General features: G+C 35.4%; 2 protein-coding genes and 1 long non-coding RNA gene across 14 annotated transcripts; 1 reads left to right on the plus strand and 2 right to left on the minus strand.

Annotated features, from left to right (window-relative positions):
• Positions 1–159: 159 nt before the first annotated feature.
• LOC126916504 (uncharacterized) lies at positions 160–13,044 on the minus strand. Of its 8 annotated transcripts, XM_050722370.1 has the most exons (13): positions 9,004–9,180; positions 8,571–8,742; positions 8,026–8,476; positions 7,171–7,263; positions 4,526–4,966; positions 2,726–3,743; positions 1,841–2,485; positions 1,378–1,687; positions 1,209–1,279; positions 935–1,128; positions 728–855; positions 472–651; positions 160–368 (listed from the first exon to the last, which is right to left on the minus strand). In XM_050722370.1, exons 5-13 carry the CDS (start codon positions 4,830–4,832, stop codon positions 192–194), a joined length of 3,030 nt encoding a protein of 1,009 aa, XP_050578327.1. In that variant the 5' UTR covers positions 4,833–4,966; positions 7,171–7,263; positions 8,026–8,476; positions 8,571–8,742; positions 9,004–9,180; the 3' UTR covers positions 160–191. The 8 variants fall into 8 exon arrangements, with proteins under 8 accessions (XP_050578327.1, XP_050578334.1, XP_050578349.1 ...); XM_050722377.1 differs by lacking the exon at positions 7,171–7,263; XM_050722392.1 differs by lacking the exons at positions 7,171–7,263; positions 8,026–8,476.
• On the plus strand, positions 9,446–15,474 carry LOC126916796 (uncharacterized). 2 transcript variants are annotated; one of them, XR_007710734.1, is made up of 4 exons: positions 9,446–9,552; positions 9,642–10,271; positions 11,266–11,595; positions 13,619–15,474. It is a non-coding gene; the product is annotated as an uncharacterized LOC126916796 (long non-coding RNA). The 2 variants fall into 2 exon arrangements; XR_007710735.1 differs by having other exon boundaries at positions 9,449–9,552; positions 9,712–10,271.
• A 797-nt stretch (positions 15,475–16,271) lies between these two features.
• LOC126916482 (transcription elongation regulator 1) lies at positions 16,272–25,080 on the minus strand. Of its 4 annotated transcripts, none has more exons than XM_050722329.1 (18): positions 24,799–25,080; positions 23,961–24,207; positions 23,789–23,878; positions 23,525–23,716; positions 23,183–23,426; positions 22,875–23,093; positions 22,596–22,799; positions 22,246–22,516; positions 21,946–22,178; positions 21,704–21,864; positions 21,420–21,628; positions 21,181–21,331; positions 17,633–18,076; positions 17,350–17,559; positions 17,007–17,273; positions 16,833–16,910; positions 16,511–16,734; positions 16,272–16,436 (listed from the first exon to the last, which is right to left on the minus strand). In XM_050722329.1, exons 1-18 carry the CDS (start codon positions 24,951–24,953, stop codon positions 16,433–16,435), a joined length of 3,603 nt encoding a protein of 1,200 aa, XP_050578286.1. In that variant the 5' UTR covers positions 24,954–25,080; the 3' UTR covers positions 16,272–16,432. The 4 variants fall into 4 exon arrangements, with proteins under 4 accessions (XP_050578286.1, XP_050578276.1, XP_050578299.1 ...); XM_050722319.1 differs by having other exon boundaries at positions 23,961–24,219; XM_050722342.1 differs by lacking the exon at positions 24,799–25,080 and adding an exon at positions 24,730–24,778 and having other exon boundaries at positions 23,961–24,219.
• Between the last annotated feature and the right edge of the window lie 366 nt (positions 25,081–25,446).

Consider the following 25,446-nt stretch of genomic DNA (forward strand, 5'->3'; position numbering starts at 1 on the left):
TTTATAACAATTTCCTGGAGTCGAGCGCGAGATGTTAATTGATCGATATAAGGTAACATTATAGTTTGTTATACATAAAACTGCAGTAAATTTTAAACATACGAACAAAACATTGTAAAATCTAGTATAAGGCACTGAATAAATTAAATGAGAGCAGAGTTGATAGAAATTTTACTTTATTACCGTAAAATTTAGAAATTTGTATCGTAATCAGGATGATGACGACTTGATAAATTTGTTGTACTATCGTAACCGCCATATTTACTGCTAGTATGAGACCCGTTGTAATAATAACCGTTCCACTGCGATCTCCAACTATCGTACATGTTATATTTCTTATTGTCTTGAAAAGATTTCTCGACAAGAATCTAGAAATTAATAAAATATTTATATAATTATATTTAATAAATATTTACAGAATTATTTGTTACAAATGATTTCAAAAGGGATATAAATATTTTAAAATTCTACCTTGTTGGAGGTCGATTCGAAAGACTTGTCATTCCAAGAAACGTCTGGGTCAGTCCAAATCGTATGTACCGGTTTTGAGTAATCACTAGATCTATTAGCTGTAATATTCTTTGCTACTTCTTCTTCGTAAATTGTAGATATAGATGGTTTCAATTTCGAAGCATTATGACGATTTATTAACTAAAGATTAAATATATCGTAATGAATATTAATTTTACATTAACATTAGTGTTTCTTCTTCTGATTTAATACTTACGACAGAGACACCAAATATAATGATAAAGACTAATCCACCAACACCAATTACGATTACAGCAATTGCCCATTGTGGAACTAATCTATCGTCTTCTTCAGTGTATTGGGGAGTTGTTACTTTAGGTATCACTGAAAGGGAATTATTTTTAAACAAAAAGTCAAGATGCTAATTTTATAAAATAAATACTTTATCAATGACATAACATACCTACAAAATCCGTATATTTCGGATCGATTGTGAACGATCCAAGCTTTATCGAACTTTTCGTTTTAGTTTCGTTCCACCTGTTTGCGTTATAAGTCCGTAACGAATCGTGGAAAATAACTTTCAATTCCTGCGTATTAACGTTTTGCTCCAAGTTGGACAATTCAACAAAATAATCTACCAAAATACTACCCTCGCTAAAATTTATAAATTTCCTCATGAAATAAATAAATCAGTTTTTCATCAATTTTAACATCAGTTTTATCTGTATTATTACCTGAATGAATCGATTCTTATCTTTTTATACCATTTTGCTAGGACAGCAGATTTTGAGAATATGAAGTTCATCTGTTAAAAAATAAAAAGGAAATATTATTGAACATCATGTTTATAAAACAAACACTTTCCAATTTAGTATATATATATGTATATATGTATATGAATACCTCTCGCTCAATTTCATTGGCGAGTTTCTGCCATTCTTGAGTATTTCGATCAAGCAATTCCGGTACCCAGCTTGTATTACCAATTATCTTTATAGTTCCAGCGACTTCGCAATCTTGCTCGCAAATTCCTGGTGTGGTTGGTCGAGGCGTTGTCGTCGTAGTCGACGTTGTCGTAGTGCTCGACGTTGCTTCGGTTATCGGGATTAGTGACGCAGACGAAATCGTTGCGGTTCGGGCAGCTTCCAGTATCTTTTCTATCGAGATCGGGGTAGTCGAGGAACTAGGCCAGCCGGTAAATTCTGTGGTAACTCTGCAAAAGTTACAAAAGAAAACTTAATATCAACACAACAACTTAATATCAATTTCAATTTATATTTGACTTTCAAATTTGATTCCTTAAAAGAAACTTTAAATTTGATCTGCAACTTTGCGTTGAAATAATAATTCGGCTTACGGGACTCACCTGATCGGCCATCCTCTGTGTATTTTCGGCGTAACCGTGCCAGGTCCTTCACCTCGAGGACTGGGTGGCGTGGTGATTTTATTAATTGCTTTCCGTCCGCCAGGCCTGCTAGGAAACACGAGTTTCAAACCAGCGGATTTCTTCGTCGTGGACGAAGTGGATTCTGTAGTCACAGATACATTGGATTCGGTAAAATTCTCGGTATGAACGTCTCCCGGCTCTGAAATAAGATTCTTCCTCTTCTGTTCGTAATCACGTGGCAACAAGGAAGAAATGTCAACTTTGGATTTAGCGAACAAATCCTGAATCGTTTTCTCAGCTGGTGATTTCTCTGACGAAACGCCTATACTTTTCGCTGTTGTCGTCATTGTTGCCATGTCATCCTCGTTCCTCTTTTTGTTATAATCCGCCGGTAACAACGACGATATATCGACCTTAGATTTCGCCAGAATATCCTTTAACAGGGAGCTTTCTGTAACGGTTGAGTCCTCTTTCTTCAATTTGTATCCGGGTGGTAAAAAGGCACTTATGTCTTGAACAATCACGTTGGTTTTAGGTTTTTTCGCCATGGCAATGGAGGCAGTCGATGCGAGTTGAGTCGTGGTTGGTTCTGCTGTTGTGCTAGTTGTGCTCTTTGTCGGCCATCTAAAGATCATTAATCATACTCTGTGTTACTCTACATTATATATTTTATTATACATTATATATTTTATTGTATCTCTATTAAATTGACAATGAGAACTATCTGCGACATTTATAGTCATACAAATATACATATATAAATCTTTATACGCTTAAAAAAACGCTATAAAAATATCAATTTAGAATGAAGCGAAGAAATACTCGTGTATTTATAAAAACTGAATATTCTGAACTATCACTAACCTAAATCCAGTCTTCGGAAGCGTCGACACCGTCGACGAACTCCTCGTAACGTAATCACGCGGTAACAATCCTTCCAAACTATCAAGCGTCGTTTCGATCTTCGGCTTCGGCGTAGCATGATCGTTTCTCTTATCGTTGTATCTTCGCGGTACAAACTTGCTAATGATCGGCGTCTTAGCGGTAGTAGTATACCTTCTGCGATTATTCCTGTCTCTTTCGTTCAAAACGTCCAACTGAAGGGAATTACCGGCAGTTCGGAAGCCACCGGCGAGAAAACCGCTGGACAATTCCGATTGTACCCTGTCCAATTTATCGATAATGCTTTCCGTGGACTCTGCAGGTGGCGAAGTTTTCTTCTCGCTGCTATGGCCGATCGGTTCGATACGATCTATTACAGGAAACGGCAAGAATCGAGCGCCAGATATGCTACGACTCGTTTGAACCGAAGCTAATATTCGAGACGTATCCTCGGTTGTTATCGCTGTTACAGGTTGTTCCGTGATTATCATAGAAGTGGAGGAGGGTGGTGCGACAACTTGTTCGGTAGTAGTCGGGGAGGATGTGGTTGGAACGGAAATCGTGCCATTGACGACGCTTTTCGTCGTTACTACCGACACTATGGCTCCTCCGATCAAGATGGAACTATCAACGGAGGAATTTATTCTCGACTCTGGTGGTCCGAGAAAGGCAAAAGTTTTGTCGCTACCTTCCATCGAGGAACCCTCCTCGTTGTTGGTCGTTGAAATTGGCGTGTCTAGATCCTTTTCTTCGAACAGGTCGGACGAAGAATCGTTTACGTTCGCAACGTGGTGAGAATCGAAATATTCTTCCTCTTCCTCTGACGTATCATAGTCGTTGTCTTGTGGTTTCTTCCCATCTTCTTCTTCCTCTCCTTCTTCTTCTTCTTCTTCTTCTTCTTCTTCTTCTCCTCCTCCTCCTCCTCCTTTTTGTTCTCCATGTTCCTCCGGCTCCGCTTCTTCTTCCTCCGCATCCGGATAGTCGCGAGCGTGTTCGTCCTCTGCAAAATTTCAAAAATCTTGTTTTTACGGACAACATGGTCGGTGGTCTCGTTTCTTTCTGTCCACGCACGGGACTTTCTTTGCCAGGTGACGAAAGGAGCTTACATAACGTAGAACCCGTCTACAAAGATAATAATTATTTGATACTGTGGCGTTATATCATGAAAGAAGGCAGCTTAAAAGGTGGCTGCGCCTTGATTTTGCGTTACGATGGCAGATAATCGATTTCCTATGGTCTTTCGAATCGCTATTTGAAAGTTATATAATTTAATCGAGTCGATTTCTATTAAAGTTTATACATAATTTTGTTCCAGCCAGAGTCTTTCCACGTTAAATCGAGGATTGTGTCGCGTAAAGGTTCGCGTTAGGAAATTATTAATTTTTGGAATTCCATTCGTATCACATTTTACACGATTATACGATCCACTCGAAAAGTAAAGTAGATTTCGAGTATTTAATAGTAGTCGAAAATTTAACTTTGTTCAATGAAAAATATCCGCCAACGCTCTTTCGTGGCATTTCTTTGCAAGTAGGAGAACTTTAAAAGGATTAGAGTTAAGGAAAGTATATAACAAAGCATGCTGCTTATTACGTTTGGCTTATCAAAGAATATTTGTCAGACTAATTGTAAGTAAGAGCGAACGCAAAGAAAGGACGCAACAGTGTTGCGAAATTTGAATCGTTTTCAAACTCTTAATAGTTATTAAAATTTGAGAATTATATGTGTTAATAACTGTTAAATTTGAGCTTAAAAATTTGAGTAATTTTCAAATTATCTTACCTGCGGCCCGGTATCGTGACCGATTAGGACTTGAGTAATCGTCGTTATAGTAATTGTACGTGTCGTACTGACTCGTCGAAGGGTCTTCCACATAATCTTCGTCTCTGGACATGTCTTCCGTCTGAGCGGTTAACTCTGACGGAGCTTTTTCGTATTTTGCATTAGTGGAATCGGTGATTTTAGGAAATTTCAAAGTTTCGTGTTCCGTTTTTGGATCGGTTTCAACTTCGTACTCGTCTTCGTAAACTTCCTCGTCTACATCCTCTTCGTGATTGTTCTTCTTTCCAATCGTTTTTGATGTCTCCATGACATTGTTTTCGTCCAAGGACCGTAATAGCGTTTCCGCTGGATTATTGACAGGAGATGCATTCTTGTCCTGTTGTTCGTACACCGAATTCGTTGGTATAAGACGCGATAATTTGTCCCACGATTCGGCCGATCCTTGAAAGGAAATTGGTTGATTCGATATGAGATTTCATGAATTCCATTCGAATTTTCTGCATAAATACTTGCGAAATATAGAAATATTCAATTATTTTCTACAAGGACGAATTTCATTATAAAAATAAAATACATCGGTATTCGATAGATAAAAAATACCAAGGAAGATAAATTTCAATAATGAAAAGGGTAATTTTAGAATAAATATACCTAATAACTTAAAGATAAGTGGCAACCTTTAGGTATAAAATCTAGCGTACCGCACACGATAGCAAAAATAAAGTTATGATTTAGAAAAGAAACTAAACGATTCGGACGAATGAAAATCGGAACACCGAAAATGAAAAGTGGGTGCGCTCGATTCGCATAATCATGTATAGATCATAGTTGCTCTTTCACGGACTTAACTAGCACGTTCCGTGAGAAACTGTCCGGATCGTTTCCGAAAGAAAGCGAAGACGCTTTCCAGCATTGTTTCTTTGCGTTTTGTAATGTCCTTTGCATCGAGAAACAGTCCACTTTATTTTCTCGACTAGTCGCGGAAAACTCGACTCCAACTTCCTGCCGCACTGCGTTATTAAATAACCATTTAAAGTTTCATGTTACAATTCTTGAATATGTAAGATATATGCTGTTACAATATCTTACGTAATTTGACTTCTACCGTAATTATTCTGCTTCGAAGACCACAGATTAACACAATTCTTACTTAATGTATGCTTATGCATAATATAAAGATCGTGAGTTTTCAATTTTTTTTTCTTTTTTTTTGACGAGTAAAGATCGAAGATCCAAGAGGATTCGATATATCGAGGCACGATGCAATGAAATACGATTAATTAATTTTTAACGTACGCAATTGTAAATGCGCGTAATTAATACTCGTACAATAATTTACTTACTGGGATATCTCTCGCAAAAGTTTAATCCAAGTTCTTTGAAAATCAACGATTCTATTAGCATCAATTATCATCGTATTGTAGTTAATACGACGATATATGTTTACGTCCGACTTCTCCCGACTTTCGATCGGTAGAAATGTTTTCCGCTTTTATCTCAAAGGGGATCGAAGTTAATTTTTATTCAAAACAGAGCAATAATCCGCACGATTCTCTCGCGCGAGACCTTAGCTACATCGATGTTCTCCTTTTTCTAGCTTTCGATTAGAAAAAGTACGCTCTACTTTCGTATTCCACGATAACGAAACTTTCTTTTATCCGAAATAAGTTACGAATAAAAATACATTAAATAAATAAACTATGAAATTAAGTAAATTAGATGTTTGCAGGATCTTCGTCCTATTACTGATACTTCGATCGCTAAATATGCCATTGCATGATACGCTATTGTAAGCAAATAATAAGGAAACGATTTCCTCCGTTTGTAAAGCAATTCAACTTTCTGAGTTGAAAGAAATGCAACGTGTTAAATGTATTTGCATATCCTGTAATTTTTTACAGCCTTCGTGCAAAAGAGGAGCTCTACTCTGGTCTAGTTTCTCCTCGTTTTATTAGCAACGTTAGTTCCGCTATTTATTCTCATAGTAGGTACCGCTGAACTCCAAAGTATCATTGCCTTTTTTGAACAGAATACTCCGAAATTAATACTTACGCTATTCAATGATCCTACCGTTGTTTTTCATTCACAGATCCTTTCGTACTATAAAATAAATAATAATAAAATAAAAATCCCCCAAAATTAAAATTATCCCCCTATTAACATTCCTTCGTATATTTTCATATTTTTTACCGTCTTTTACACTGTAACTCCAGCTTGAATATCAAACATCTTCTGCTTCGTCAAATAATATACCCATTATAGTATGCTCACTGTGTCTTTAAACCTCTACTTAACACTCTATTCGTATCGCAAAATATATATTACGAGTGCATAAACTCGGTTTACGATGGTTTTGCCAAGCAGAGGCGAATAATATTTTCTACGGAGAGTGGCTGAAATATTCCGAGCTGCAGCAACGCGGGATACTCTTGAAAAGGGTTGTATCGGTGGTAAATGTCGTAAGTGGAATAGTTCCGTGGGTGTGTCCGTGATGGAGTCGACGAGGCTCTAGGTCTTTGAAATCCGAGCGGGAATATAAATTAAGGCGTGGTTACGCTACTCGAATGCGTTAATTGCACTGGTTTTCTTACGATTCGTTTGTTGCCGTGTAATTTGATTTCTCACCGCCAAATTCGCAAACTCACGTGCCGTTTTAATCGCTGGTTAACAAAGTTCACTCGCGCTTTTCGAGCTCAGGTCCTATCTGTAGTCTCGTGTTTCGTTTTAGGAGAGAAACTCTAGAAATGCACAAATTATCTGAGAATGCGTTTTATCCTGTATTGTTGTTTATGTAATTTAATTGTTCGCCACGAATGGTCGTCTGTCGAAATAATTTGAGTCACTTAAAAAGAGATTGACCAATTTCTCAAGATCCAATTTCCTATACTTTTGTTTCATTTATTTTTTACGAATTAAATAATAATTTGTCAAAATAAATAATTAAATACCGTGCGATACTATTTACTTTAAGTATTTTAATCAGACACGCGTATACTTATTTCGTATCATCGATCTTTAATAATCAACGCAAGAATTGTAAGATAATCTATCTATTACCTCGATCGATAAGAATTTTATGTAAATATCGATCAAGATCGAACGACACAGTTTAGTGATTGCGTTTCCCACCTCGCGTTATAAATTATTGAGCTATTAAAAGCATAACGCGCGAAAGCTTGCGGTAAGTGCTACGTGATTAACTGTCAATGGAAATACGTTACTTCGCATCGTGTATCCAATTTCATGATAACGCGGCCTTTTTTGAACCGCATACTGTTGCAAATTGTAGAACGGACGTAAGATTATCCTCATCGAAATTGAAAATTTATCTGTTTAAAAATACAAATCGACGCTCGACTATTCGTTTGTCGACATTCAACGCTATTCAAAATTATATACCACTAATTCAAATTTTCTATAAAATGCGCGTGTAATCATAGTACAATTCATCGTAGATTCGTCATTCGCATTTAACGCAATTCTAAGTTATCGTGACTTACGTGATCAATGTTTTTCCGTATCTGTGTTCTTTTGCCGGAACTCGCTCATATGTCATACGGTTTCCGCCACTGATGCTGAACCGGAGGCGATATTCTCAGCTGTCTCGACCGGTTGTTGGCAAATTCATCGAACTATTGACGTAATTCGAAATCGCTTATATGGCCAATACCAGTTCGTATTTTCAGTGGAAGTTGTTTGATACTTTCACGATCGAGACAGCAGGAAGTGTTTGCTTGAATTCTAACGGGTGTACGTGCACGAAAGGAGCGAGAAGTCGCGCGTGCCAAGCTTAGGCAACGAAGTTGTATATGTATAAATAATAGGCCGAGTGCAGCCGTTCTCCTTTCAATCGTCCTTCGACTTGATCGCGTCTACTCTTTGCTCATACGTTCACACGAATTCTTAACTCGCGGTACTTGCCAAAGTATCGATCGCGTCTTTTTCTTCGCGCTACAAAATTTATCGCTACCTTATTGCTACTATCGTTACTTTTCCTAAATTTACTATTATTCAAACAGTACGTCGTTTAATAATATAGCATTACCTTTTTTGGTCAAATGAATTTATTACAGCTCGTATTTTATTTTCGACGCTTTTTACGTGTCAGGTGAAATTTCCACGTTACAAGATTTATGAAATTCTCCAATCTCGTTCGAGCATTTTGATGATTCGACTTTCTTCACAGTTCGATATGTCACATGCAATTTCTCCCACAGCTGCAGCATCATAAAATCATCAACTTTCATCTTAATTCCATGATACATGAATCAAAACCTTAACGATTTTATAAAAAATACTTTTACTGGAAGATATATATATATATATATATATAGACATAGATCGATGTTTTCGATCGTATTTTTCATTTCTTTATTAACCAATAACTAGTAGTACTATTCACAATATGCAATTGTGATTGAGAGTAAGCATGCAACTTTATTAATATTTCTTTCATCGCAAATATTATAAATGCATACCTTAGCGACATTTTACCACGCCTTTATCCGTTCGTCTCGAATAAACGTATAAACGAGTGGTTTGACCTCGCACGATTTCAAACCGATTAAAACCGCCTTGCACCCTCTCTCCCATCAGATAATGCATCTACATACAGGCGCGGGTCATAGAACTGCGTCTATCTGTGCGGCATGACGATATTTTGAAATAACACGTTCCATGCTTATTGTACCGTGACTTTCCTTATCCGACGCGAATGTAAAAGGCGAAAGATTCGCGTCTGCACGCAACGAAACGGTCACACGACCGTGCCATTTTCTGGCCTACAATCCTAGTGAAAACGAAGCCTAAACGAGAAACGCGCCTCGTCAAAGATTCGGCGCTCGATACGCACTTTCCTTAAGCGAACACACCGTTATTATAGCGCCACGCAATTAATGCAGATTCCTGATACGCGATGTTCCAGTTCTACCAACCGAGTGTAGACGTGATTAATGGCGAACTTCAGAGCCAGGTTGCTATTAATTCTCTCTTATTAACCTGTTTGTTTGTTTGCGGAAGTACATACAGTAAGTACTTTCTTCGCGATCGATATTTAAAAAACTTCGAATTCAACGTTAACAAATTTTTAAATGTAGATTTTTGTTTTCATTTAAAGTCGCATTCAACTATCAGTGTTGTTAGCGATTACTTTTTGGTTAAAACAATGCACATGTTTTCTGTTAAAGGCTCTAGTACCCTAAGGTCCGGTGGCTTCTGCTATCGACTCAAAGACACTGATAGATACTGTAATTATCTCGGTACTTATCATAGAGATTACACGCAGAATGAATAACAATAAATTTTGTGAACGGTTGAGGTATTATCTACACGAGGTATGTATGTGTCTGTGTACTTACAGTTTTAGATGAATTCCGAATTACCAGAACCATGCTTAGATAAACAATACAACTACCACAGGGGTGGCGGCTGAAAATTCGCCTGCCGGTCACGAATCATAGATCTGTTTCAGTTACTAAATATTATAACCAGTACCACGCTTTAGGCATTTTATACGTTTTTAGACATTATCTATATCTTGTATTTATTTACATCTGTGAAATTGTAACATTTGTAAGAATATATGCATAAATATCTGCAGTTTACTTCTAAGATTTAGGATGACCATGATGAACAGTTCAGAAGCAAGGAGCAAGAAAATGCACGATCGATATTGCTATGCATATTGGCAGAAACTTTCTCTAAAGAAGTTTCTTTTTCAAGGTTAATGACTCAACTGGGAAAGAAGGTAAATCAGTCGCCTTATTAATCTCGTAACACTATTTATAGTATGGTAGAAATCGCGCTTTAATAATGTATTTTATACGTTGCTCGTCAATGGTATTGTGTCATTGATCTTTTCTGGGAAACTGAGATATTCGAGCACCAGGTTTCGTTCGTGTCTTGATCATCATGGGGTTACCCATTCCGATCTGATGATTAACGTGATAAATCCAGTTACGTGATTTCAAAAAAATCTGATCTATTACGAGATCTGTGAGATGAGTATTATTTAAACTCAGTGAAAAGAGCGAGGTCACGAGATGCACGACGAAACCGTGTCGTATTTCATGGAAATCATTTACATGAAAACTATTCGTTCTTGCACGCTTACAATGCGAATATCGATACAATGATGCATGAAAACTAAATTGTTTCGTGTGAAATGGTTATTCGGTTGGTGTTTACGTTTCTAAATTCATTGATTTCTGTCTGTACGGTAAATTCCAGAATTTGAAATGAAGAAAGAGGCGCGGGGAAACCCGTTCGCTACAAACAGAACGCATCTTATTACCAGTGATTCGAATTATTATTTTTAGAATTCTAATTTGAATAACAAATTGATAATCGTTTCTTTTCATTTTTTCTATCATTAAAAAGGTCGAAATAAGCAAACGAAAGAAAGGCAAGCAATTTTACTGTCATTGAACATACTTTGCATTACAAATTAATGAAATCTCTTACTTTTCAATCTGATTATTTTAATTCGTGATCCGATTAATATCAAGCAATTAACCCGTAGGGATATAGAACGAATCAAATAACATTTATTTTAAAATTTATTTTTCATTTTAGCATAGAGTATGAATAATACTGTGCGTCTATAGATTTCGCGTTGATTGTTATTTCGATACTCTTCTTTATGGCTATTACACAATAAACGATAATTGAAATATTATATGCATGGAATCACGTCGATTTTATCATTTGCCATAATTTTAAATTAGATATATCCGTTTTAGGGAATCACGATAATCGTTCGAGCCGAAGTTGTTATTACAGGCAACAATGGAGTTTCAATTGCGTTATCGTGGTACGCGATTGTACGTAACACTCGTATAGAATTGCAGTTCTATTGTATTGCGTATTGTATCGCAATGTACCAGGTCACGAATTCAAACTATCTAGTATTGCACAGCGGTCATCCACCGTTTATCCTGTCCGCAGGTTTAAGGCCGGAGTGCATGAAGTGTATTGCGTTATTGCTAGTTATGATTCAAGAAAATTTTCGCGTACCATTCATGCGAACATCGTTATATCTTCAATCTATTCATCTTACTATTACGCAACGAGTAAGGCTTTGTTACGAAATTGTTATGCTTTGCTTATTAAACAAAGTCACGAGAATTAACAAAGGATGGTAACCTACGAAACATCGTCCATACTATCGCAATATTTGTTACGATAAAATTCAAGTCCTAATTTACGTGACTTTTTCATCCAATTTTCACCGATGCATTGATATTTGACAGGGACGATTAACTGAAAATTTTGCCGGTCGTAGAAACGACAAAGAATACGAATTAAGCGAGAAAGACTACCGTGCCCAGTGAATCGTGACAGTCATACATCGTCGACTCTGTGGGTTACATAAATACCACCTACACATTCCACTGGTATTACGTTGTCAAAATCAAACGGGACCTCTCAGTGGTTTCTTGAACAAACTTCGAAGTCCATGGCAGCCCATAAATCACCCGGTAACGATATACTTCGAAGAATCCGAAGAAGCCCTTTGCAGTGCAGTAAAAATTCAACCGGACAACCTGGAATCCCATAAATCTCCCACGACGCATATGTCCACGAGGACGTTCGCATTTACTCTGTATGCTTTATCCATGAAAGGATCGCGCGGATCTCAGCAGCGCGCCCTCTCGGTCGGAACGCGAAATAGGATCGTACACTCAAATTCGTCGCTTCAAAGGGGTACTTCTTGCGCGGGTATTTTCGGAAAAAACATACCTTGTTGACAGTTCGTTGGCACGAAGGCGTAGCCGAGAATTAGAAACGTCAGAATCATGTCGACGAAACGGTTATCGTTCGTTTTGTGTCTCGACATCCTCTCCTGGCCACTTGTTCACACCGCGCACTTTTTCGTATCGGCACGATTTCGAGGCAGTTCGCCCGACTGTCAGTACAACACTGTCATCGTAACGACGCTGAAATTCGCGAACCTTTTTCGTCACGTTGTGTCTGAGCCCGTTGATTTATCGAGCAACGACGAGCGGACACATCCTCGCAGAAGAAAAGAGACGAGTTCGCGAGCACGGCACGTTTGTCACTGGCCACGGGTAGAAAGCAAAATCCTACTTTCACTTGGTGGCTGCGAGCCTCGCGAGGCGGAGCTGGCACGTCGAGGCCATCGCGATCTTTCCCTCTCCTTTCTGTTCTGTGACTTCTCCTCTGCCTCTTTTCTCGTGTACACGTCTTTGTGACGATCAACGAGAGGGAGCCGATACTTAGAAAAACCGCGGGGACGGGTTTTAGGAAAAATTTGAGAACGTCCGGGTACGACCTTTCTTGTATCTTCGTGAAGGTCGCTAGTGAGGATCAACGATCTTTCGCAACGATTTTAGAACCGGGAGGCAGTGTTTTCGACGCCGAGCCGAGCCCCTCGAGTCGAGGCTCTTTTGCATCCTACGAATAAAAGAGATTCTTATAAAACGAATTATTTTCTTCTGTAGATAATCTTGATCTCTTTTCTTTCACGGATATAACGAAATTAGAGAAAAGATACAGTTTTTGAATAATAATTAATCACAAAATTGCTTTGATATTATTTTTGTGTTTATTATTATTATTATATATATATATTGTAATTTTTCCATATTTTCATTAGCTAGAAAGTAATAGAATCCCAATATCCGAATTCTATGTTTTATATTTTAGACAAATATGTTACATAAGGATCCTCTAGTTTCATTAATGTTCTGTAATTTCAAAGTTACATATCTATATGTGCGTATTTCGATAATTTTATCTATCTAGATTAAAGTAGAAAGCTGCGATCGATATACAATACGATATATTTTAAAACTCTGATCATAGATGGTAGTAATTCTGTTCTACAATGTGGAATATTACACAGTCAGTTTATCGTACCAATCACTGCTAACTTTAAAAACATGTTAGTATTATGTTTTATCACGCTATTTTAATTCATCGTTGAAGAATTGAAAAGTCCTACATTTATCGGTATCTAATTCCAGAAACATTTTACATACATTACAAACATTTTCTCATAAAGCCCAACTTTGTATGCAAGCTATATGTGTGTTTAGTATCCTTATTTTGGTTCCATCTATCGTTTTTTAGAGGCTGGAAAGAATGCAGCCGAAGAATGCCATAACACGGCCGCGTCCTTCGGTAGGACCTTCGTAAACATTTTTTCGACGTCGATTTTATCCTATCGGGATACGTTCGTTAACCCTTACCGGGTACAGGCGACCTTTGCGAATCGACGTATCGTCGATTCCGAACTGATTCACATCCGGCCAGAAACCAAACGGACACGAAAGGAAAAAGACGAGCAAGGTCGACACAGTCGGGGAAAGTATTATCATGACGCAACAAGATTGAAGATGATGTTCTATAATAGCTTCTAAATTATACTACCACTACTTCAACGGCATAGGGGATTAGTATGCCTTCACGTGCTTTACGTCACGTATGGTTGGTTTTTGTATTATTTTTTAATTTCTTGTGATCGACTTCGTGCGATTATTCTAACAAGAAAAAGTTCTATTTCTCTCTCTCTCTCTTTTGAGAATAAGCATGTTTATGGTTTTAGGTGTTAGGCAAGTATGTATATCGAATAAAATTACCGCATATATGATAGTGCTATTTAAATAAGTGTACGAATTTATACTGAGTAGTACAAGATTATTGGTATTAATGTGATTCAAAGAATTTTATATAATAATTGAAAGTCGTATGAAGTATATATGAATAATAATTTAAACATAATAACTTTTGATATCTCTCACTATTCTCCCGATAATTCACAAGAAGGTTCTGTATTTTCTTCAAGAGGTGATTCAATCTCTATAATTTGCATTATCGTAGCAATGAAAAGTAAGTTTGTATTATGAATGATCTATACCACTTGCATACGAAGTTTCATGACTTTTTGAATTTTCAACTTAATCGTTTAAACGTTCACGTTTCTGGAATATTTATTTTTAAGAATTTTATATACAGATATCTTTTTGCCAAAAGGCTAACCACCTGTTTTATAGTTAAACATTGAAAGAATGGTAAAAGGATCAGCAGGATTCTTATATCACGATTCTGTGTAATAAAATGCTGCTCGAGTAACATATACACTATCCTGCGATATATATCAGTATTAGGATTTTCAACTATTATTTACAGTGAAAATACGAGAGAAGATTCGGTTACAAACTAGCCATCGTGTCAAGTTGCCAATTTGTATTCCTGTGGAGTTAGCAGGAAGTGCAACTTGGTCTCGATTGTAACGGTAACGACAAAAGATATACCGTATATAATCATGTACGGTATTTTATTTCGTGACAATGGTACGAATTTACGGAATAACGTACTTGTCTTGGAATTTCTTAGTCATTTGTGAAAATGAGAAAATTTCGATCGTACACACAATTAAAACTCTTGAAAATTTTCTTTGATCAATAAAGCTTTGTTTATAAAATTAAAGATCACAAAGATCGTATCCAGAGATTTTTTCGTTGACTTAATTTTTATATCTGAAAGATAAAAAATAATTTACGTAAAAGACGAATGGCATGAGAGCGTACCTTTCTCGATAGATGCAGGCATTGAAGTCATTGTCCTATACTGGCATTCAAATCACCTCTAATCTATCCGATATAACTTGCGGTATTGAAACTATATGTGCATGATTAGTTATAAGTGGCATAGATATTATATTTGATAAATTAAAAATGTAATAAGAAGAAATTAAATAAATTTTATTATATTTCGTGATATTTGAAACATTTCATGTAGATGAAAAAGTAAAATCGCTCCCTTTTTATAATGTTACAACACGCGTAAATTTTATTGTATTTATTCTATGTACATCATTTATATTGTAACATTATATTATTACATAATCGTGTAAATTATTAACTTTTGAGATAAAAATAAACGATTAAACAATTATTCGATAAAAAATAAAACGTACACAGTAACTATGGTGACTTTTTGATCTTCAATTATTATTGTTCTTTTTTTGTCTGTGTATACAAGTCTGTAATGAAATATCATAAAATATTAGAAATAAAACGTAAATAATTCAATAGATCGTTGGGAGATGTAAATGCTTCTTATCGCAATTTTTATGAATGGTTTATTGAAGAAAATATATTTTCCTAATATCTCTTTCATGAGATTAGGAATTCCGTACCGTAAAAATGCCACATAAATAAATGGTAAATAATTGTGATTGTAAACGACATCTAAAATTTTTTGTATTTATAAGATTCGTTATGATTTCTTTAAAATAAATGTTTTTAAATATTGAGAATATTTTGCAAGATACTTACGTTTCACATGACGCAATAGAGCTGCATAAGAAAAATAATTCGAACATTGAAAATATAATTTCCGAATTATATTCCGTCAAAAAATTACTATGTATGATTGTCGTATGTTACACTTTTTTTTTTGTTTTAGATATAATGATTAACATTTTTTTAAGCTATTATATTTTAACATCGGTTTATAGAAATTCACTGCGCATGATTTTAAACTAGTCGTGAATGCAATAAACACTGGTTATTATAATTCTCATGTAATTTTCATACAAAATATTCGTAATGGAGTGCTTATCTAACAAACCTAGATAAAATATGTATAAAATTCGTACTTTATGATATTATTATGTAATATTACTAATTCTTTCATTAACTAACGTCTACTTTAACGTAATTCAACAAATAATGATATGATATGCTTACACTATGGCATCTTTACAGTATGACACACATTTTTAGCTGTGTGGAATTGGCGTTATTTTTATTGATTCCTATAATTACAGGCGATAATCATCTCGTGTGTAAAGTACTTCAATTCAACTACAGCTATAAATTCAATCATTGATTTGTTATTTGGACACCATATATATACCATGCTTTGATGCGGGCTGCGTTAGCTAGAACAAAAATAGATTCCGCAAATTCAAACACATACAGACATCTCTCTTGCTTCATTGGAGACGATATTTACTTTGTGGTTGGTCTTCTTGAAGGTTCTGAGGCAGTAGGTGGTGGCGGTGGACCCCTACGTGCCAATTCTTCTAAATATCCCATTAACAGTCGCGTTCGTTCAGCAGCGGCTGCTTCCAACACCAGAAATCTTCGATCTTTTCTTAAAATTTCTTCAATTTCGGCTAAATGTGCACTATTTTCTTGTACTTTTTTATATGTTTTATCAGTGATAAGTTTTGTTTCCTAAAACATTGACATTCACTCAAATTTATTAAGCGATCAACTTCTAAGACATGTTGCATAATAGTAAAAACGGAAATGATAATATATTCTTAACATACTTGAAGAAGTTCCCTAAAATCGGCTTTGGCCGCAACAAGTTTATCTTTAATGTACTCTTTGAATTCTTTTTCGCATTTCTGCAAAGAAAAGAAATAATTATAGTACATCATACAGTAGTGGAAGAAAGTGATTTATAATTCAGATTCCTATATAGTTTTAAATAAATTACGTACCCGATCACTAGATGAAAATTTAAGATATCTAGGATCGTCTTTTAATGATTTTTTAATATCTCTCCATGAAGCGGTAAGTTCCGTAGAAGCGCCTACTTCGTCAAGTAGCTCGCGGAACTTATCACGTTTCTTACGACTAAGCTGTTCTATGTGTTCGTTAAATAGTCTTTCTTTTTCCTCGCGATCTAAACTTTCAGCTAATTCCCATCTATGATCTTTCCTCAATTGTCGTTTCGCTTCCCGCCATGCTAAGTCACCATTCCTTACCTGCAAATGTAGGTGGCCTATTAAGCGCACTGGATTCATTAAAGTTCATCATAAATTACGTAGAAAAGATACATACCAAGTCTGCAAGAAGTGCACTAAAGTGCTGTACTGCCTCTGTATGACGATGGTGCTGCCTTTCCTTATCTCTATCACGAAGATGCGTAGCAAGAGTCCTCTGAACTTCTCTTTCTCTCTCACGAAGACTGGCTTCTGCTCTTCTTTCACGTTCTCGTTTCTGTTTCTCACGGTCTTCTTCTGAATCAGATTGGTCTTCCGTGTTCTCCTTCTGAACAAGGAAGAGATACGTAAATTTCCAAAAAAAAGTAATTTTAATTAGCTGAAAAAGTTAGACCGCTTACATCGTTCTCCTTTTTTGATGGTTTTTCATCGTTATCTTCGATTTCTCCGCTTTCCTTCTCTGCCACTGCCTCCTTTTTTTCCTTGCCATTTTCCTCCGAAGTTGCTTCGCTCCTGCGTTTTTTATCCTTCGAACTGTCCTTATCAACCCGATCCTTTGACGATTTATCCTTGTACTTATCAACATCCTTTCGGTCCCTATCTTTCTTCTCCGACTTGTGATGATCTTTATCTCTGTGCCGGTGGTCTTTGTCTTTCTCCTTTTCCTTTTTCCTCTCCTCCTTTAGCATACGAATGTAATCCCTAAACCAATCTTCCCTCGTGCTTGCTGACTCTACGACTCTGTACCTCCAATCTGATTCCAACTTTTTCTTACAATCGCTCCAATGCGAATGTCTGTCGATGTCTTTGTGTTCACGTAGCATCGCTATGAATTCCTTTTTCACCTGAAACGCATTTACCATAACAGTTTTCATCATTGAAGAATAATCAGCCCTTGCTTACACTCTATTTGTACAATTCTGGCTTAAAATTGATTTTCTTATTTATTTATTGAATTATTTATCTTTTTTTGCTTGTTTCAGTTTTATCATGCACGCTTAAGAATTTCCAACCAATGAATACACGTTCAGCCACATTACAATCAGTTTATATTATTATTATATATATAAATATGTATGTATAATATATAGGTGTCTATAAAAATTTATGGCTTGTAATGTGGATCAAACTATGTCAACTTGCAAACCTTTTTATTGGTTTTCAAACTACATTTCGTTAGGGGTAGAAGAAATAGTCATTCATGTCATTCGTTCGTGTCAGGAGGTATCACAACGTTAAGGGCTCTACTTGTTGGAATTTTTAATGAAATAAGCTGGTCGGTTTTGCTGAAAAAAATTATAATCATTATAGCTGTAAAAATAATTATTTGCTTAACCGAATCATCATTAAATACTTTGCATATTGCGATACGAAATATAAGAAAATATGACATTGAAATGTAAAAATAGAAAGAAAAAAGTATGTTATTATTTAATGATGAAACGGGATATAAAACGGATAAATTTTTATCTGCTGCCCTTGCTGAAAAGAAAAGATGCGTTAGTATATTGTCACGAGATTTTGAAAAGATTAAAAGTTCTTAGCCGTTCAAATTACGAAACGAGGTTTTACTTTTACTAACAACTATTCCACGGTATTTGCCCAAAATATATATAAATCTTTCTTTCTTATTGGTCTTATTCAAGAATTATATGATGTTTCGTGAATGGAGTAGTAACTATAAAATAATGGAGTAGTAATACAATTTTTAATATAAAGAATAGAACAATTTTTAATGAAACTTAATCTTTCATGTTTTTCATGAATACAATTCTAAACTATTTCAAAAATGCTTGGATTTTATTACTATAAAATACTCTATAACTAATGAATTAGTTCATTTAAAGATTTTATATGTCTCTGGTTCCTTTACTTCTAAATATATTATCAAAATAAAAAATAATAACAATATTCAACTTGTTTATTTCAAATTCCCATTACGTAATTTGTGAACGACCTATGGTTTCAATATAATGATAATAATCTGTTATTTTATTTATCTAAACTTATACACATCTATTTCACAATGAAAAGTTGAGTTAGAGTTCAGAGTTGCTGGCACATTTTGGTCTTGAATTTTTTATTATAGTTATTACTCGGATCCCGATCCTATACAATTTTAAGGTAGTAAAAAATTTGTGCCACAATTGTCTAATTTTTATTTAAACACAATAGAGTTGCAATGTCCACTTCTAATATTTTTACGACAAAAGCAGTCAAGGTTCTCTGAAGAATACAAACCAAATTTCATGAAAGCACACTCATTCTATCATTTCAATATACTCATCTCATGTTGCTTCAAATATATTAAATTTTAAACAAAAATACTTATATCGCATTTAGTGAGAAAAAAAATATTTTTTGTAATAATTTAAAAAGATAGCAATAAAAGAAGAAATACTTTGACACCAATTACTCTATTAATTTCTGATGTAGGTTCTGGTTTTTTCTTTGTATTTAAACTTTAATATATTATGTATTGACATAAGAACAATTACCAAAAAGATTGATATTTCGTTCGAACTTTTCCCTTTTTTATTTATCGAGACCCTTCGTATAAACAAACTCGATGAAACTTTACTAGATGTAAAATAAAGTGCAAGGAAAAAATGAATTTGTTCTTATGTTGATACATCGATTATGAAATAGATTGGTAGCTTTTGTTTCTCAAAATAAATAACGGTTCTTTATCTCCAGAAAACAGAACAAAATCTACAAATATGATTTTGGAATTGATGCTACCATTGGGGTGTTGACATCTTATTTTTCTGATAATAGATTCAATTTCTTTGAAATTGGTTTTGATTTTTGGGGAAAAGTTAATCTTTTGAAGTAACGAGGATTACGAGTAATATACAAATACCGAGTTCGTTCATTCTCATGACTCTGCTTTGGAGTAAAGAATGCGGCGCGCGAGGGTGTGCCAACTGTGCCACGCAGTGTAGGTGGGGATGGTAGATGACATCATCCATGCCACCAACCAGCTTCAGAACCAAGCCACTCCACATACGGAACCTGTCCTGCCTGCCTCCTGACTGAAGTGGAGAGTTCAGAACACATAAGTATATAAGGAACCGTCACATACTAAGATTTTATTCTCTACATCTCCCATCTTACAGCTACAAAACTTTTGTCTATCGAGAAAATCTACTGGAGTAGAGAATTATTAGAGAAACTTCTCCTGGTATGTGTTCTTCAGCCATTAATTTAGGAATTCATATTAGATAAATCTTACAAGTGGAACAAAATAGTAACATACCTATAGAACCTGAAAGAATGATTAATTATTGCTGAAAATATAAATTTATTATGCATTATATCCTGTCTAATTTAAGATTTTATTTATTATTCATTTATGTATCATCACATATTGTATCTTTTTCAAACAGTAAAACAATAGAAATTTTGGTGCTGAATAAAGACTTATTCAGGTTTTATATAACTTATCGCGAATATATTATATATTATATGTTTTCATTTGATATTCTCTTCGTTGATATTATGATTTCCCAGAACGAAATGGAGGATGTATATATGAAAATGAGATTTGGCGTGGAAGAGGGAAAGGTTTAATGGATTTATTCCAAAAGAACTTTTCTTTTATGATACTTTGATATATCTGGAGAATTGAGGTACACAGAAACGTACAAGATATCCTTAAATATTTTAAAACATTTCAAAGCATCGATATTGCATATTATATAGTTAAAAAAAAATTTAGTACAAGTACCTTAATTCTCACATATTTAAAAAAATTGTTATGTTCTTTTATCGCGTGAATGAAATAATATTTATAGGATTTTTTCTTATTTATGGTATTGATTAAGGTAGTGAATGTCTGAAGGTGAATTTATATTGTTTCAATTAAGATTTTGATATTGTAGCACGAATCCTGAAAAGTAATATTTTCATTGCAACAAGATCAATGATGTTAATAAAATGAAAATACCTGTTCTCGTTTTGCTGTTTTTTCCTCTTTTTCCTTCTTTCGCACTTCCAGCAGATATTCGTTGAATAGGCTCTCCCGTTCACGCATCTTTTCTACATTCTTAAACCGTTCATCACGCCCATGTTTTTGAGCAAAATCACTAAATGAAGATCTAAATTGTAAAAAAAAAAAAAGAAAAAAATTAAAAACATCTTACTTTTTTCTAAAATTTTAAAGAATCTTTTAAAGCCATTACGTACTTTCCATGAAGACCAGCTTCTTCTAGCAATTTTTGAAATTGTTCTTTCCGTTCCTTCATTTTGTTCCTCTTTTCCCGCCTCTCTTCTTCCGCCCTCTCCTTTACGTACTTCTCGAAAACTTGTTTTCTCTCCTTCGATGTTAAAAGTAAGTATCGGGGGTCAAATACAATTTTGTGAAGCTCCTTTTCCCAAGTACTAAACGCGGATACCTACCAAGAACAATTATTTCAATTAAATAAATTTTATTTCTTATTAATGTTACTTATCAATTTATACTTGTTTACATCTTTCTCTGCAAGCATATCCCTAAACGATTTAATTCTTGTCTCCAAAGGAACAATTGCCCTTTCTCTAGCAGCTCGTACTTCTGCCTCTATTGCAGCCTCCTTTCCGATATCGATAGTTTTTTTATTCTCTTTTTCCTCCTCTTCTTTTGGCGCTGTGGCTAAAACAGGAAATATGGTAATTTTATTAATACGTACATTTTTTAAATACAGTACACAGTTATGAGCGTAGTATAATTTACTTTTTGTATCATCCAGTTTCATCTTTTTTGCTGGTATTGGTTGTTCATCATCACTGCTTTCACTTGTATCTGATTGACGCGTTGGTTTCGTAGCTACCACTGCATCTGGCGGAGTAGATACCATCTTATCGACATCCTGACGACCAATGAGATCATCTGGTCTTTCCCAGACAGAAATACGCGATGAGGGATTATAAAAGAATACGCGTCCATCGCCCGTCCAAACAACACACCTAGTAAACAAAATTTAAATTTAAATTTTGCCCAAGCATCGTAAAAAGTAGTAAATTAATTCTGTACCAAGGAGTTCCAGGTACTGGTGTACTAGAGATTGGTCTAGATTTGTCTTGAGGTTTGGCAGCTTCTTTAGGCGCTGTTTCCTCTTTTTTCGGTTTATTAGCGTCTGTTTCCTTTACACTATCTTTGGTTTCGTGATTACTTTCTTGAGGTTTTTCTTGTTTTGTGGCTTCTGTAGTTACATTGTTACTAGTAACGGTGGAAGTAGTCACGGCGGTGTTCGTAGAGATGGCAGCTGCTTCTTCTGCTTTTTGCCGTAGCGCTAATTTTGCATCTAGCGATAATGATAAATAATTTTTTATATTGTTTATCTTGTTTCTAAATTTATGTTATACATTATATTAAAGACATACTTTCAAGATCCTTTAGTGCTTGTGGCTTTTCCCAAACAGATTCTCCAGCTTTACTATTGTAATAATATAATCTTCCATCCGGAGCACGATGTTCCGTCCATACCATAGCAGATGCTACTAGTTCCTGATCCAACTGAGCTAATATAGCAGGATCTTCTGCTGGAGCTTGTGGAGCCATGACTCCATGTGGCATTTGTGGCATACCTAATATGAATATTTTTTTGTCATAAAAAATAGTTATATTTTTATGTGCGTATATCTATATATACATCATATTACCCCAATTTGCTTGTGGTGGACCATAACCTCCAAAAGGCTGGAACCCTGGCGGTGGCATACCAAAAGGTGCTGCTCCAAATTGTGTTGCAATTGGACCACCAAATTGATTTGGCATCCTGTGTTGCATAGGTATCATATTAGGAGGAGGTTGCATCATATTTGTATTTACTGCTGGGGTATTCATAGTTGGGGTATTAGTTACAGTCGTAGGTGCGGTACCTGTATAGAAAGTATAATATTATAATACTTTTATTAAATTATTATATGCGTTAATTTTAATTTTTCGAACCAAAATTAACATATTATACCGTTTGCTTGTGTTGTGTCAGTTGGTTGTGCATTCATATCTGGTGTTTCACCAAGTGTAGGAGGTGGCCCTGTACCAGGTGGAGCAGTACTAAGTTGACTGATAGCATCTGCATTATTTGTTGAAGATTGTTCGCTACTTTGAGACACCCTATTTTCATTAATTTGATTAGGAGTAGTAGCCGTAGAAGTGGGAGTGCCAGTTGGGGTTGTTTGTTTAGATGCTCCATGCACCAGTTGTTCTAACTGTAATAAGAATTAACATTGTACAATACAAAAATATTCTATTTATATATAATCACACAGCTTTTAATAATAGAAATCTATAATGGAATTTAACCGACCTGATCTTGCACCATGACCTTAACATTTGGTCCCTCTGGTTTTGTCCATGTAGTTTCCCTTGTACGAATGTTATAATAATATGATTTGCCATCTGGTGTTTTTGTTTCTACCCATACCTCTCCATTGAGATCTAAGCCTGGAATGTTTGCTTGTTGTGCCTGTTGTTGCGGGGGCTGCTGTTGACCTGGAATCTATAACAAAGTTCCAAGTGTTAGAACAAGATATTTACATGTCGCTCTACGTTTCTGTAAATCAAAATTTACGTTATTCATATTGGGTGGTCCCATCCCAGGAGGTGGTCCATAAGGTCCAGGACCTGTCCCAATTGGGCCATTCATCATGTGTGGTGGTGGCTAATTACATATAAAGTTAAATTATATGTAATCATTTTACTGAAAAAATGACACATATTGACATAAATTAAACGATAATTACCATTCCTGGAGGTCCCATAAGATTTGGCGGTCCCATCAGATTTGGTGGCCCCATAGGTCCCCAACTAGGATCAAACGGCGGAGGTCCCCGGAAACGTGGTCCTGCCGGACCCGGTGGACAATTTGGCCTAGGAGGTCCCTCAAACGGAAATCCATTATTTGCTCCACGAAACATTGGTCCTCTAGGTCCAAATCCTCTTCCTCTAAATCTTGGAGGTCCACCTCTCATGGGAAAATCAAACCCACCTCTGCCACGATCCCTTAAATTATTGTTATATGTCGTGACTATGTACTTTACGTACCATACGTCTGAATCATTTACCCAAGCGTAGACATCTTCAGCATCTTCGTTTCTTTTCATACTAATTTTACATTTAACAAAGAAATTTGGACAGAGCAACGACACGTAAAAATCATCTATGTATGACATACAAATCATTTATATAATTCTTAATAAGAAACATTACAAATATTCTCCAAGGTATTATTTACCTTTCTTCATGTTACAATAACTACGTGACAAAAAAACGATTAATATTCACAAATGAAAACTTCATTACAACAGTAAGTTCATGAAACAAATCAAACAATGTATCAAATAATTGTGGGTAAATCATTTCATCGTACAGGAGCGTAAGTAGAAACAATAGTCGCGTTTCCATAGCATTAAAAGCGTAAGGAACTCATGGTAATATGAAGTTTGATCGTTTCGGTCAAACATATATAAGGGGTAAGGTAAAAGTATCGTGAGGGGGACAACCTAACCTTACTTTTCTATTTGGTATTTTCGGTAATTAATCAGAGGGACGTATGAAATGTTAAGAGAAACTATAACGCACCTAAACCCTCCTCGACCCCGTGGTACGAAATGCCTATAATCTTCACCATCGAAACTGTAATCTTCAGTTTCTTCCATGCCCTCTTCATTGTGTTCCTGCTCATTATTAGAAGCGGTTTCCGTAGTTGCGGGAGTTTGCTCGGTACTCGTTTCCATTTCACAATAATATAGAAATTAGAAATTTCTTTTCTACACGCCCATTTATTTCTTTTCTCAGCTCACAAAAATGCCGCAAACAAATCACTATTTTATTCAATGTAAGCCGTAAACATATCATTACCAACATAATAAAAGTACTTTCCTAGATTCATTGTCAGTGCTGTAAACATAACGGTCATTATACTGTACGCGCGATGTGAATTGGTATAGGCCTGTGGCTTTCTTTTGAATATTTTGTACGATAATAAAGTAAATTGTAGCGCGGCGAATTTAACTGTACAGCAGCGTATCCGAGGCAACAAACAAAAGTTATTTATTTCAAATTTTGTATTTACTTTCGTTACCATGGGAAAGAACATTGCCAAGGCATAAATCGCTCGCTTTCTAATATTATAAACTCCAATAAAATGAATGTTTATTAGTAACAATTTGTGTTATTGGGTAACAAATAAGTCATAGATTGTCATGTAAAATTCGAGCAGATAAATGG

The sequence above is a fragment of the Bombus affinis genome, chromosome 1 (assembly GCF_024516045.1).
Source record: "Bombus affinis isolate iyBomAffi1 chromosome 1, iyBomAffi1.2, whole genome shotgun sequence".
In the NCBI taxonomy this organism is placed as follows: domain Eukaryota; kingdom Metazoa; phylum Arthropoda; class Insecta; order Hymenoptera; family Apidae; genus Bombus; species Bombus affinis.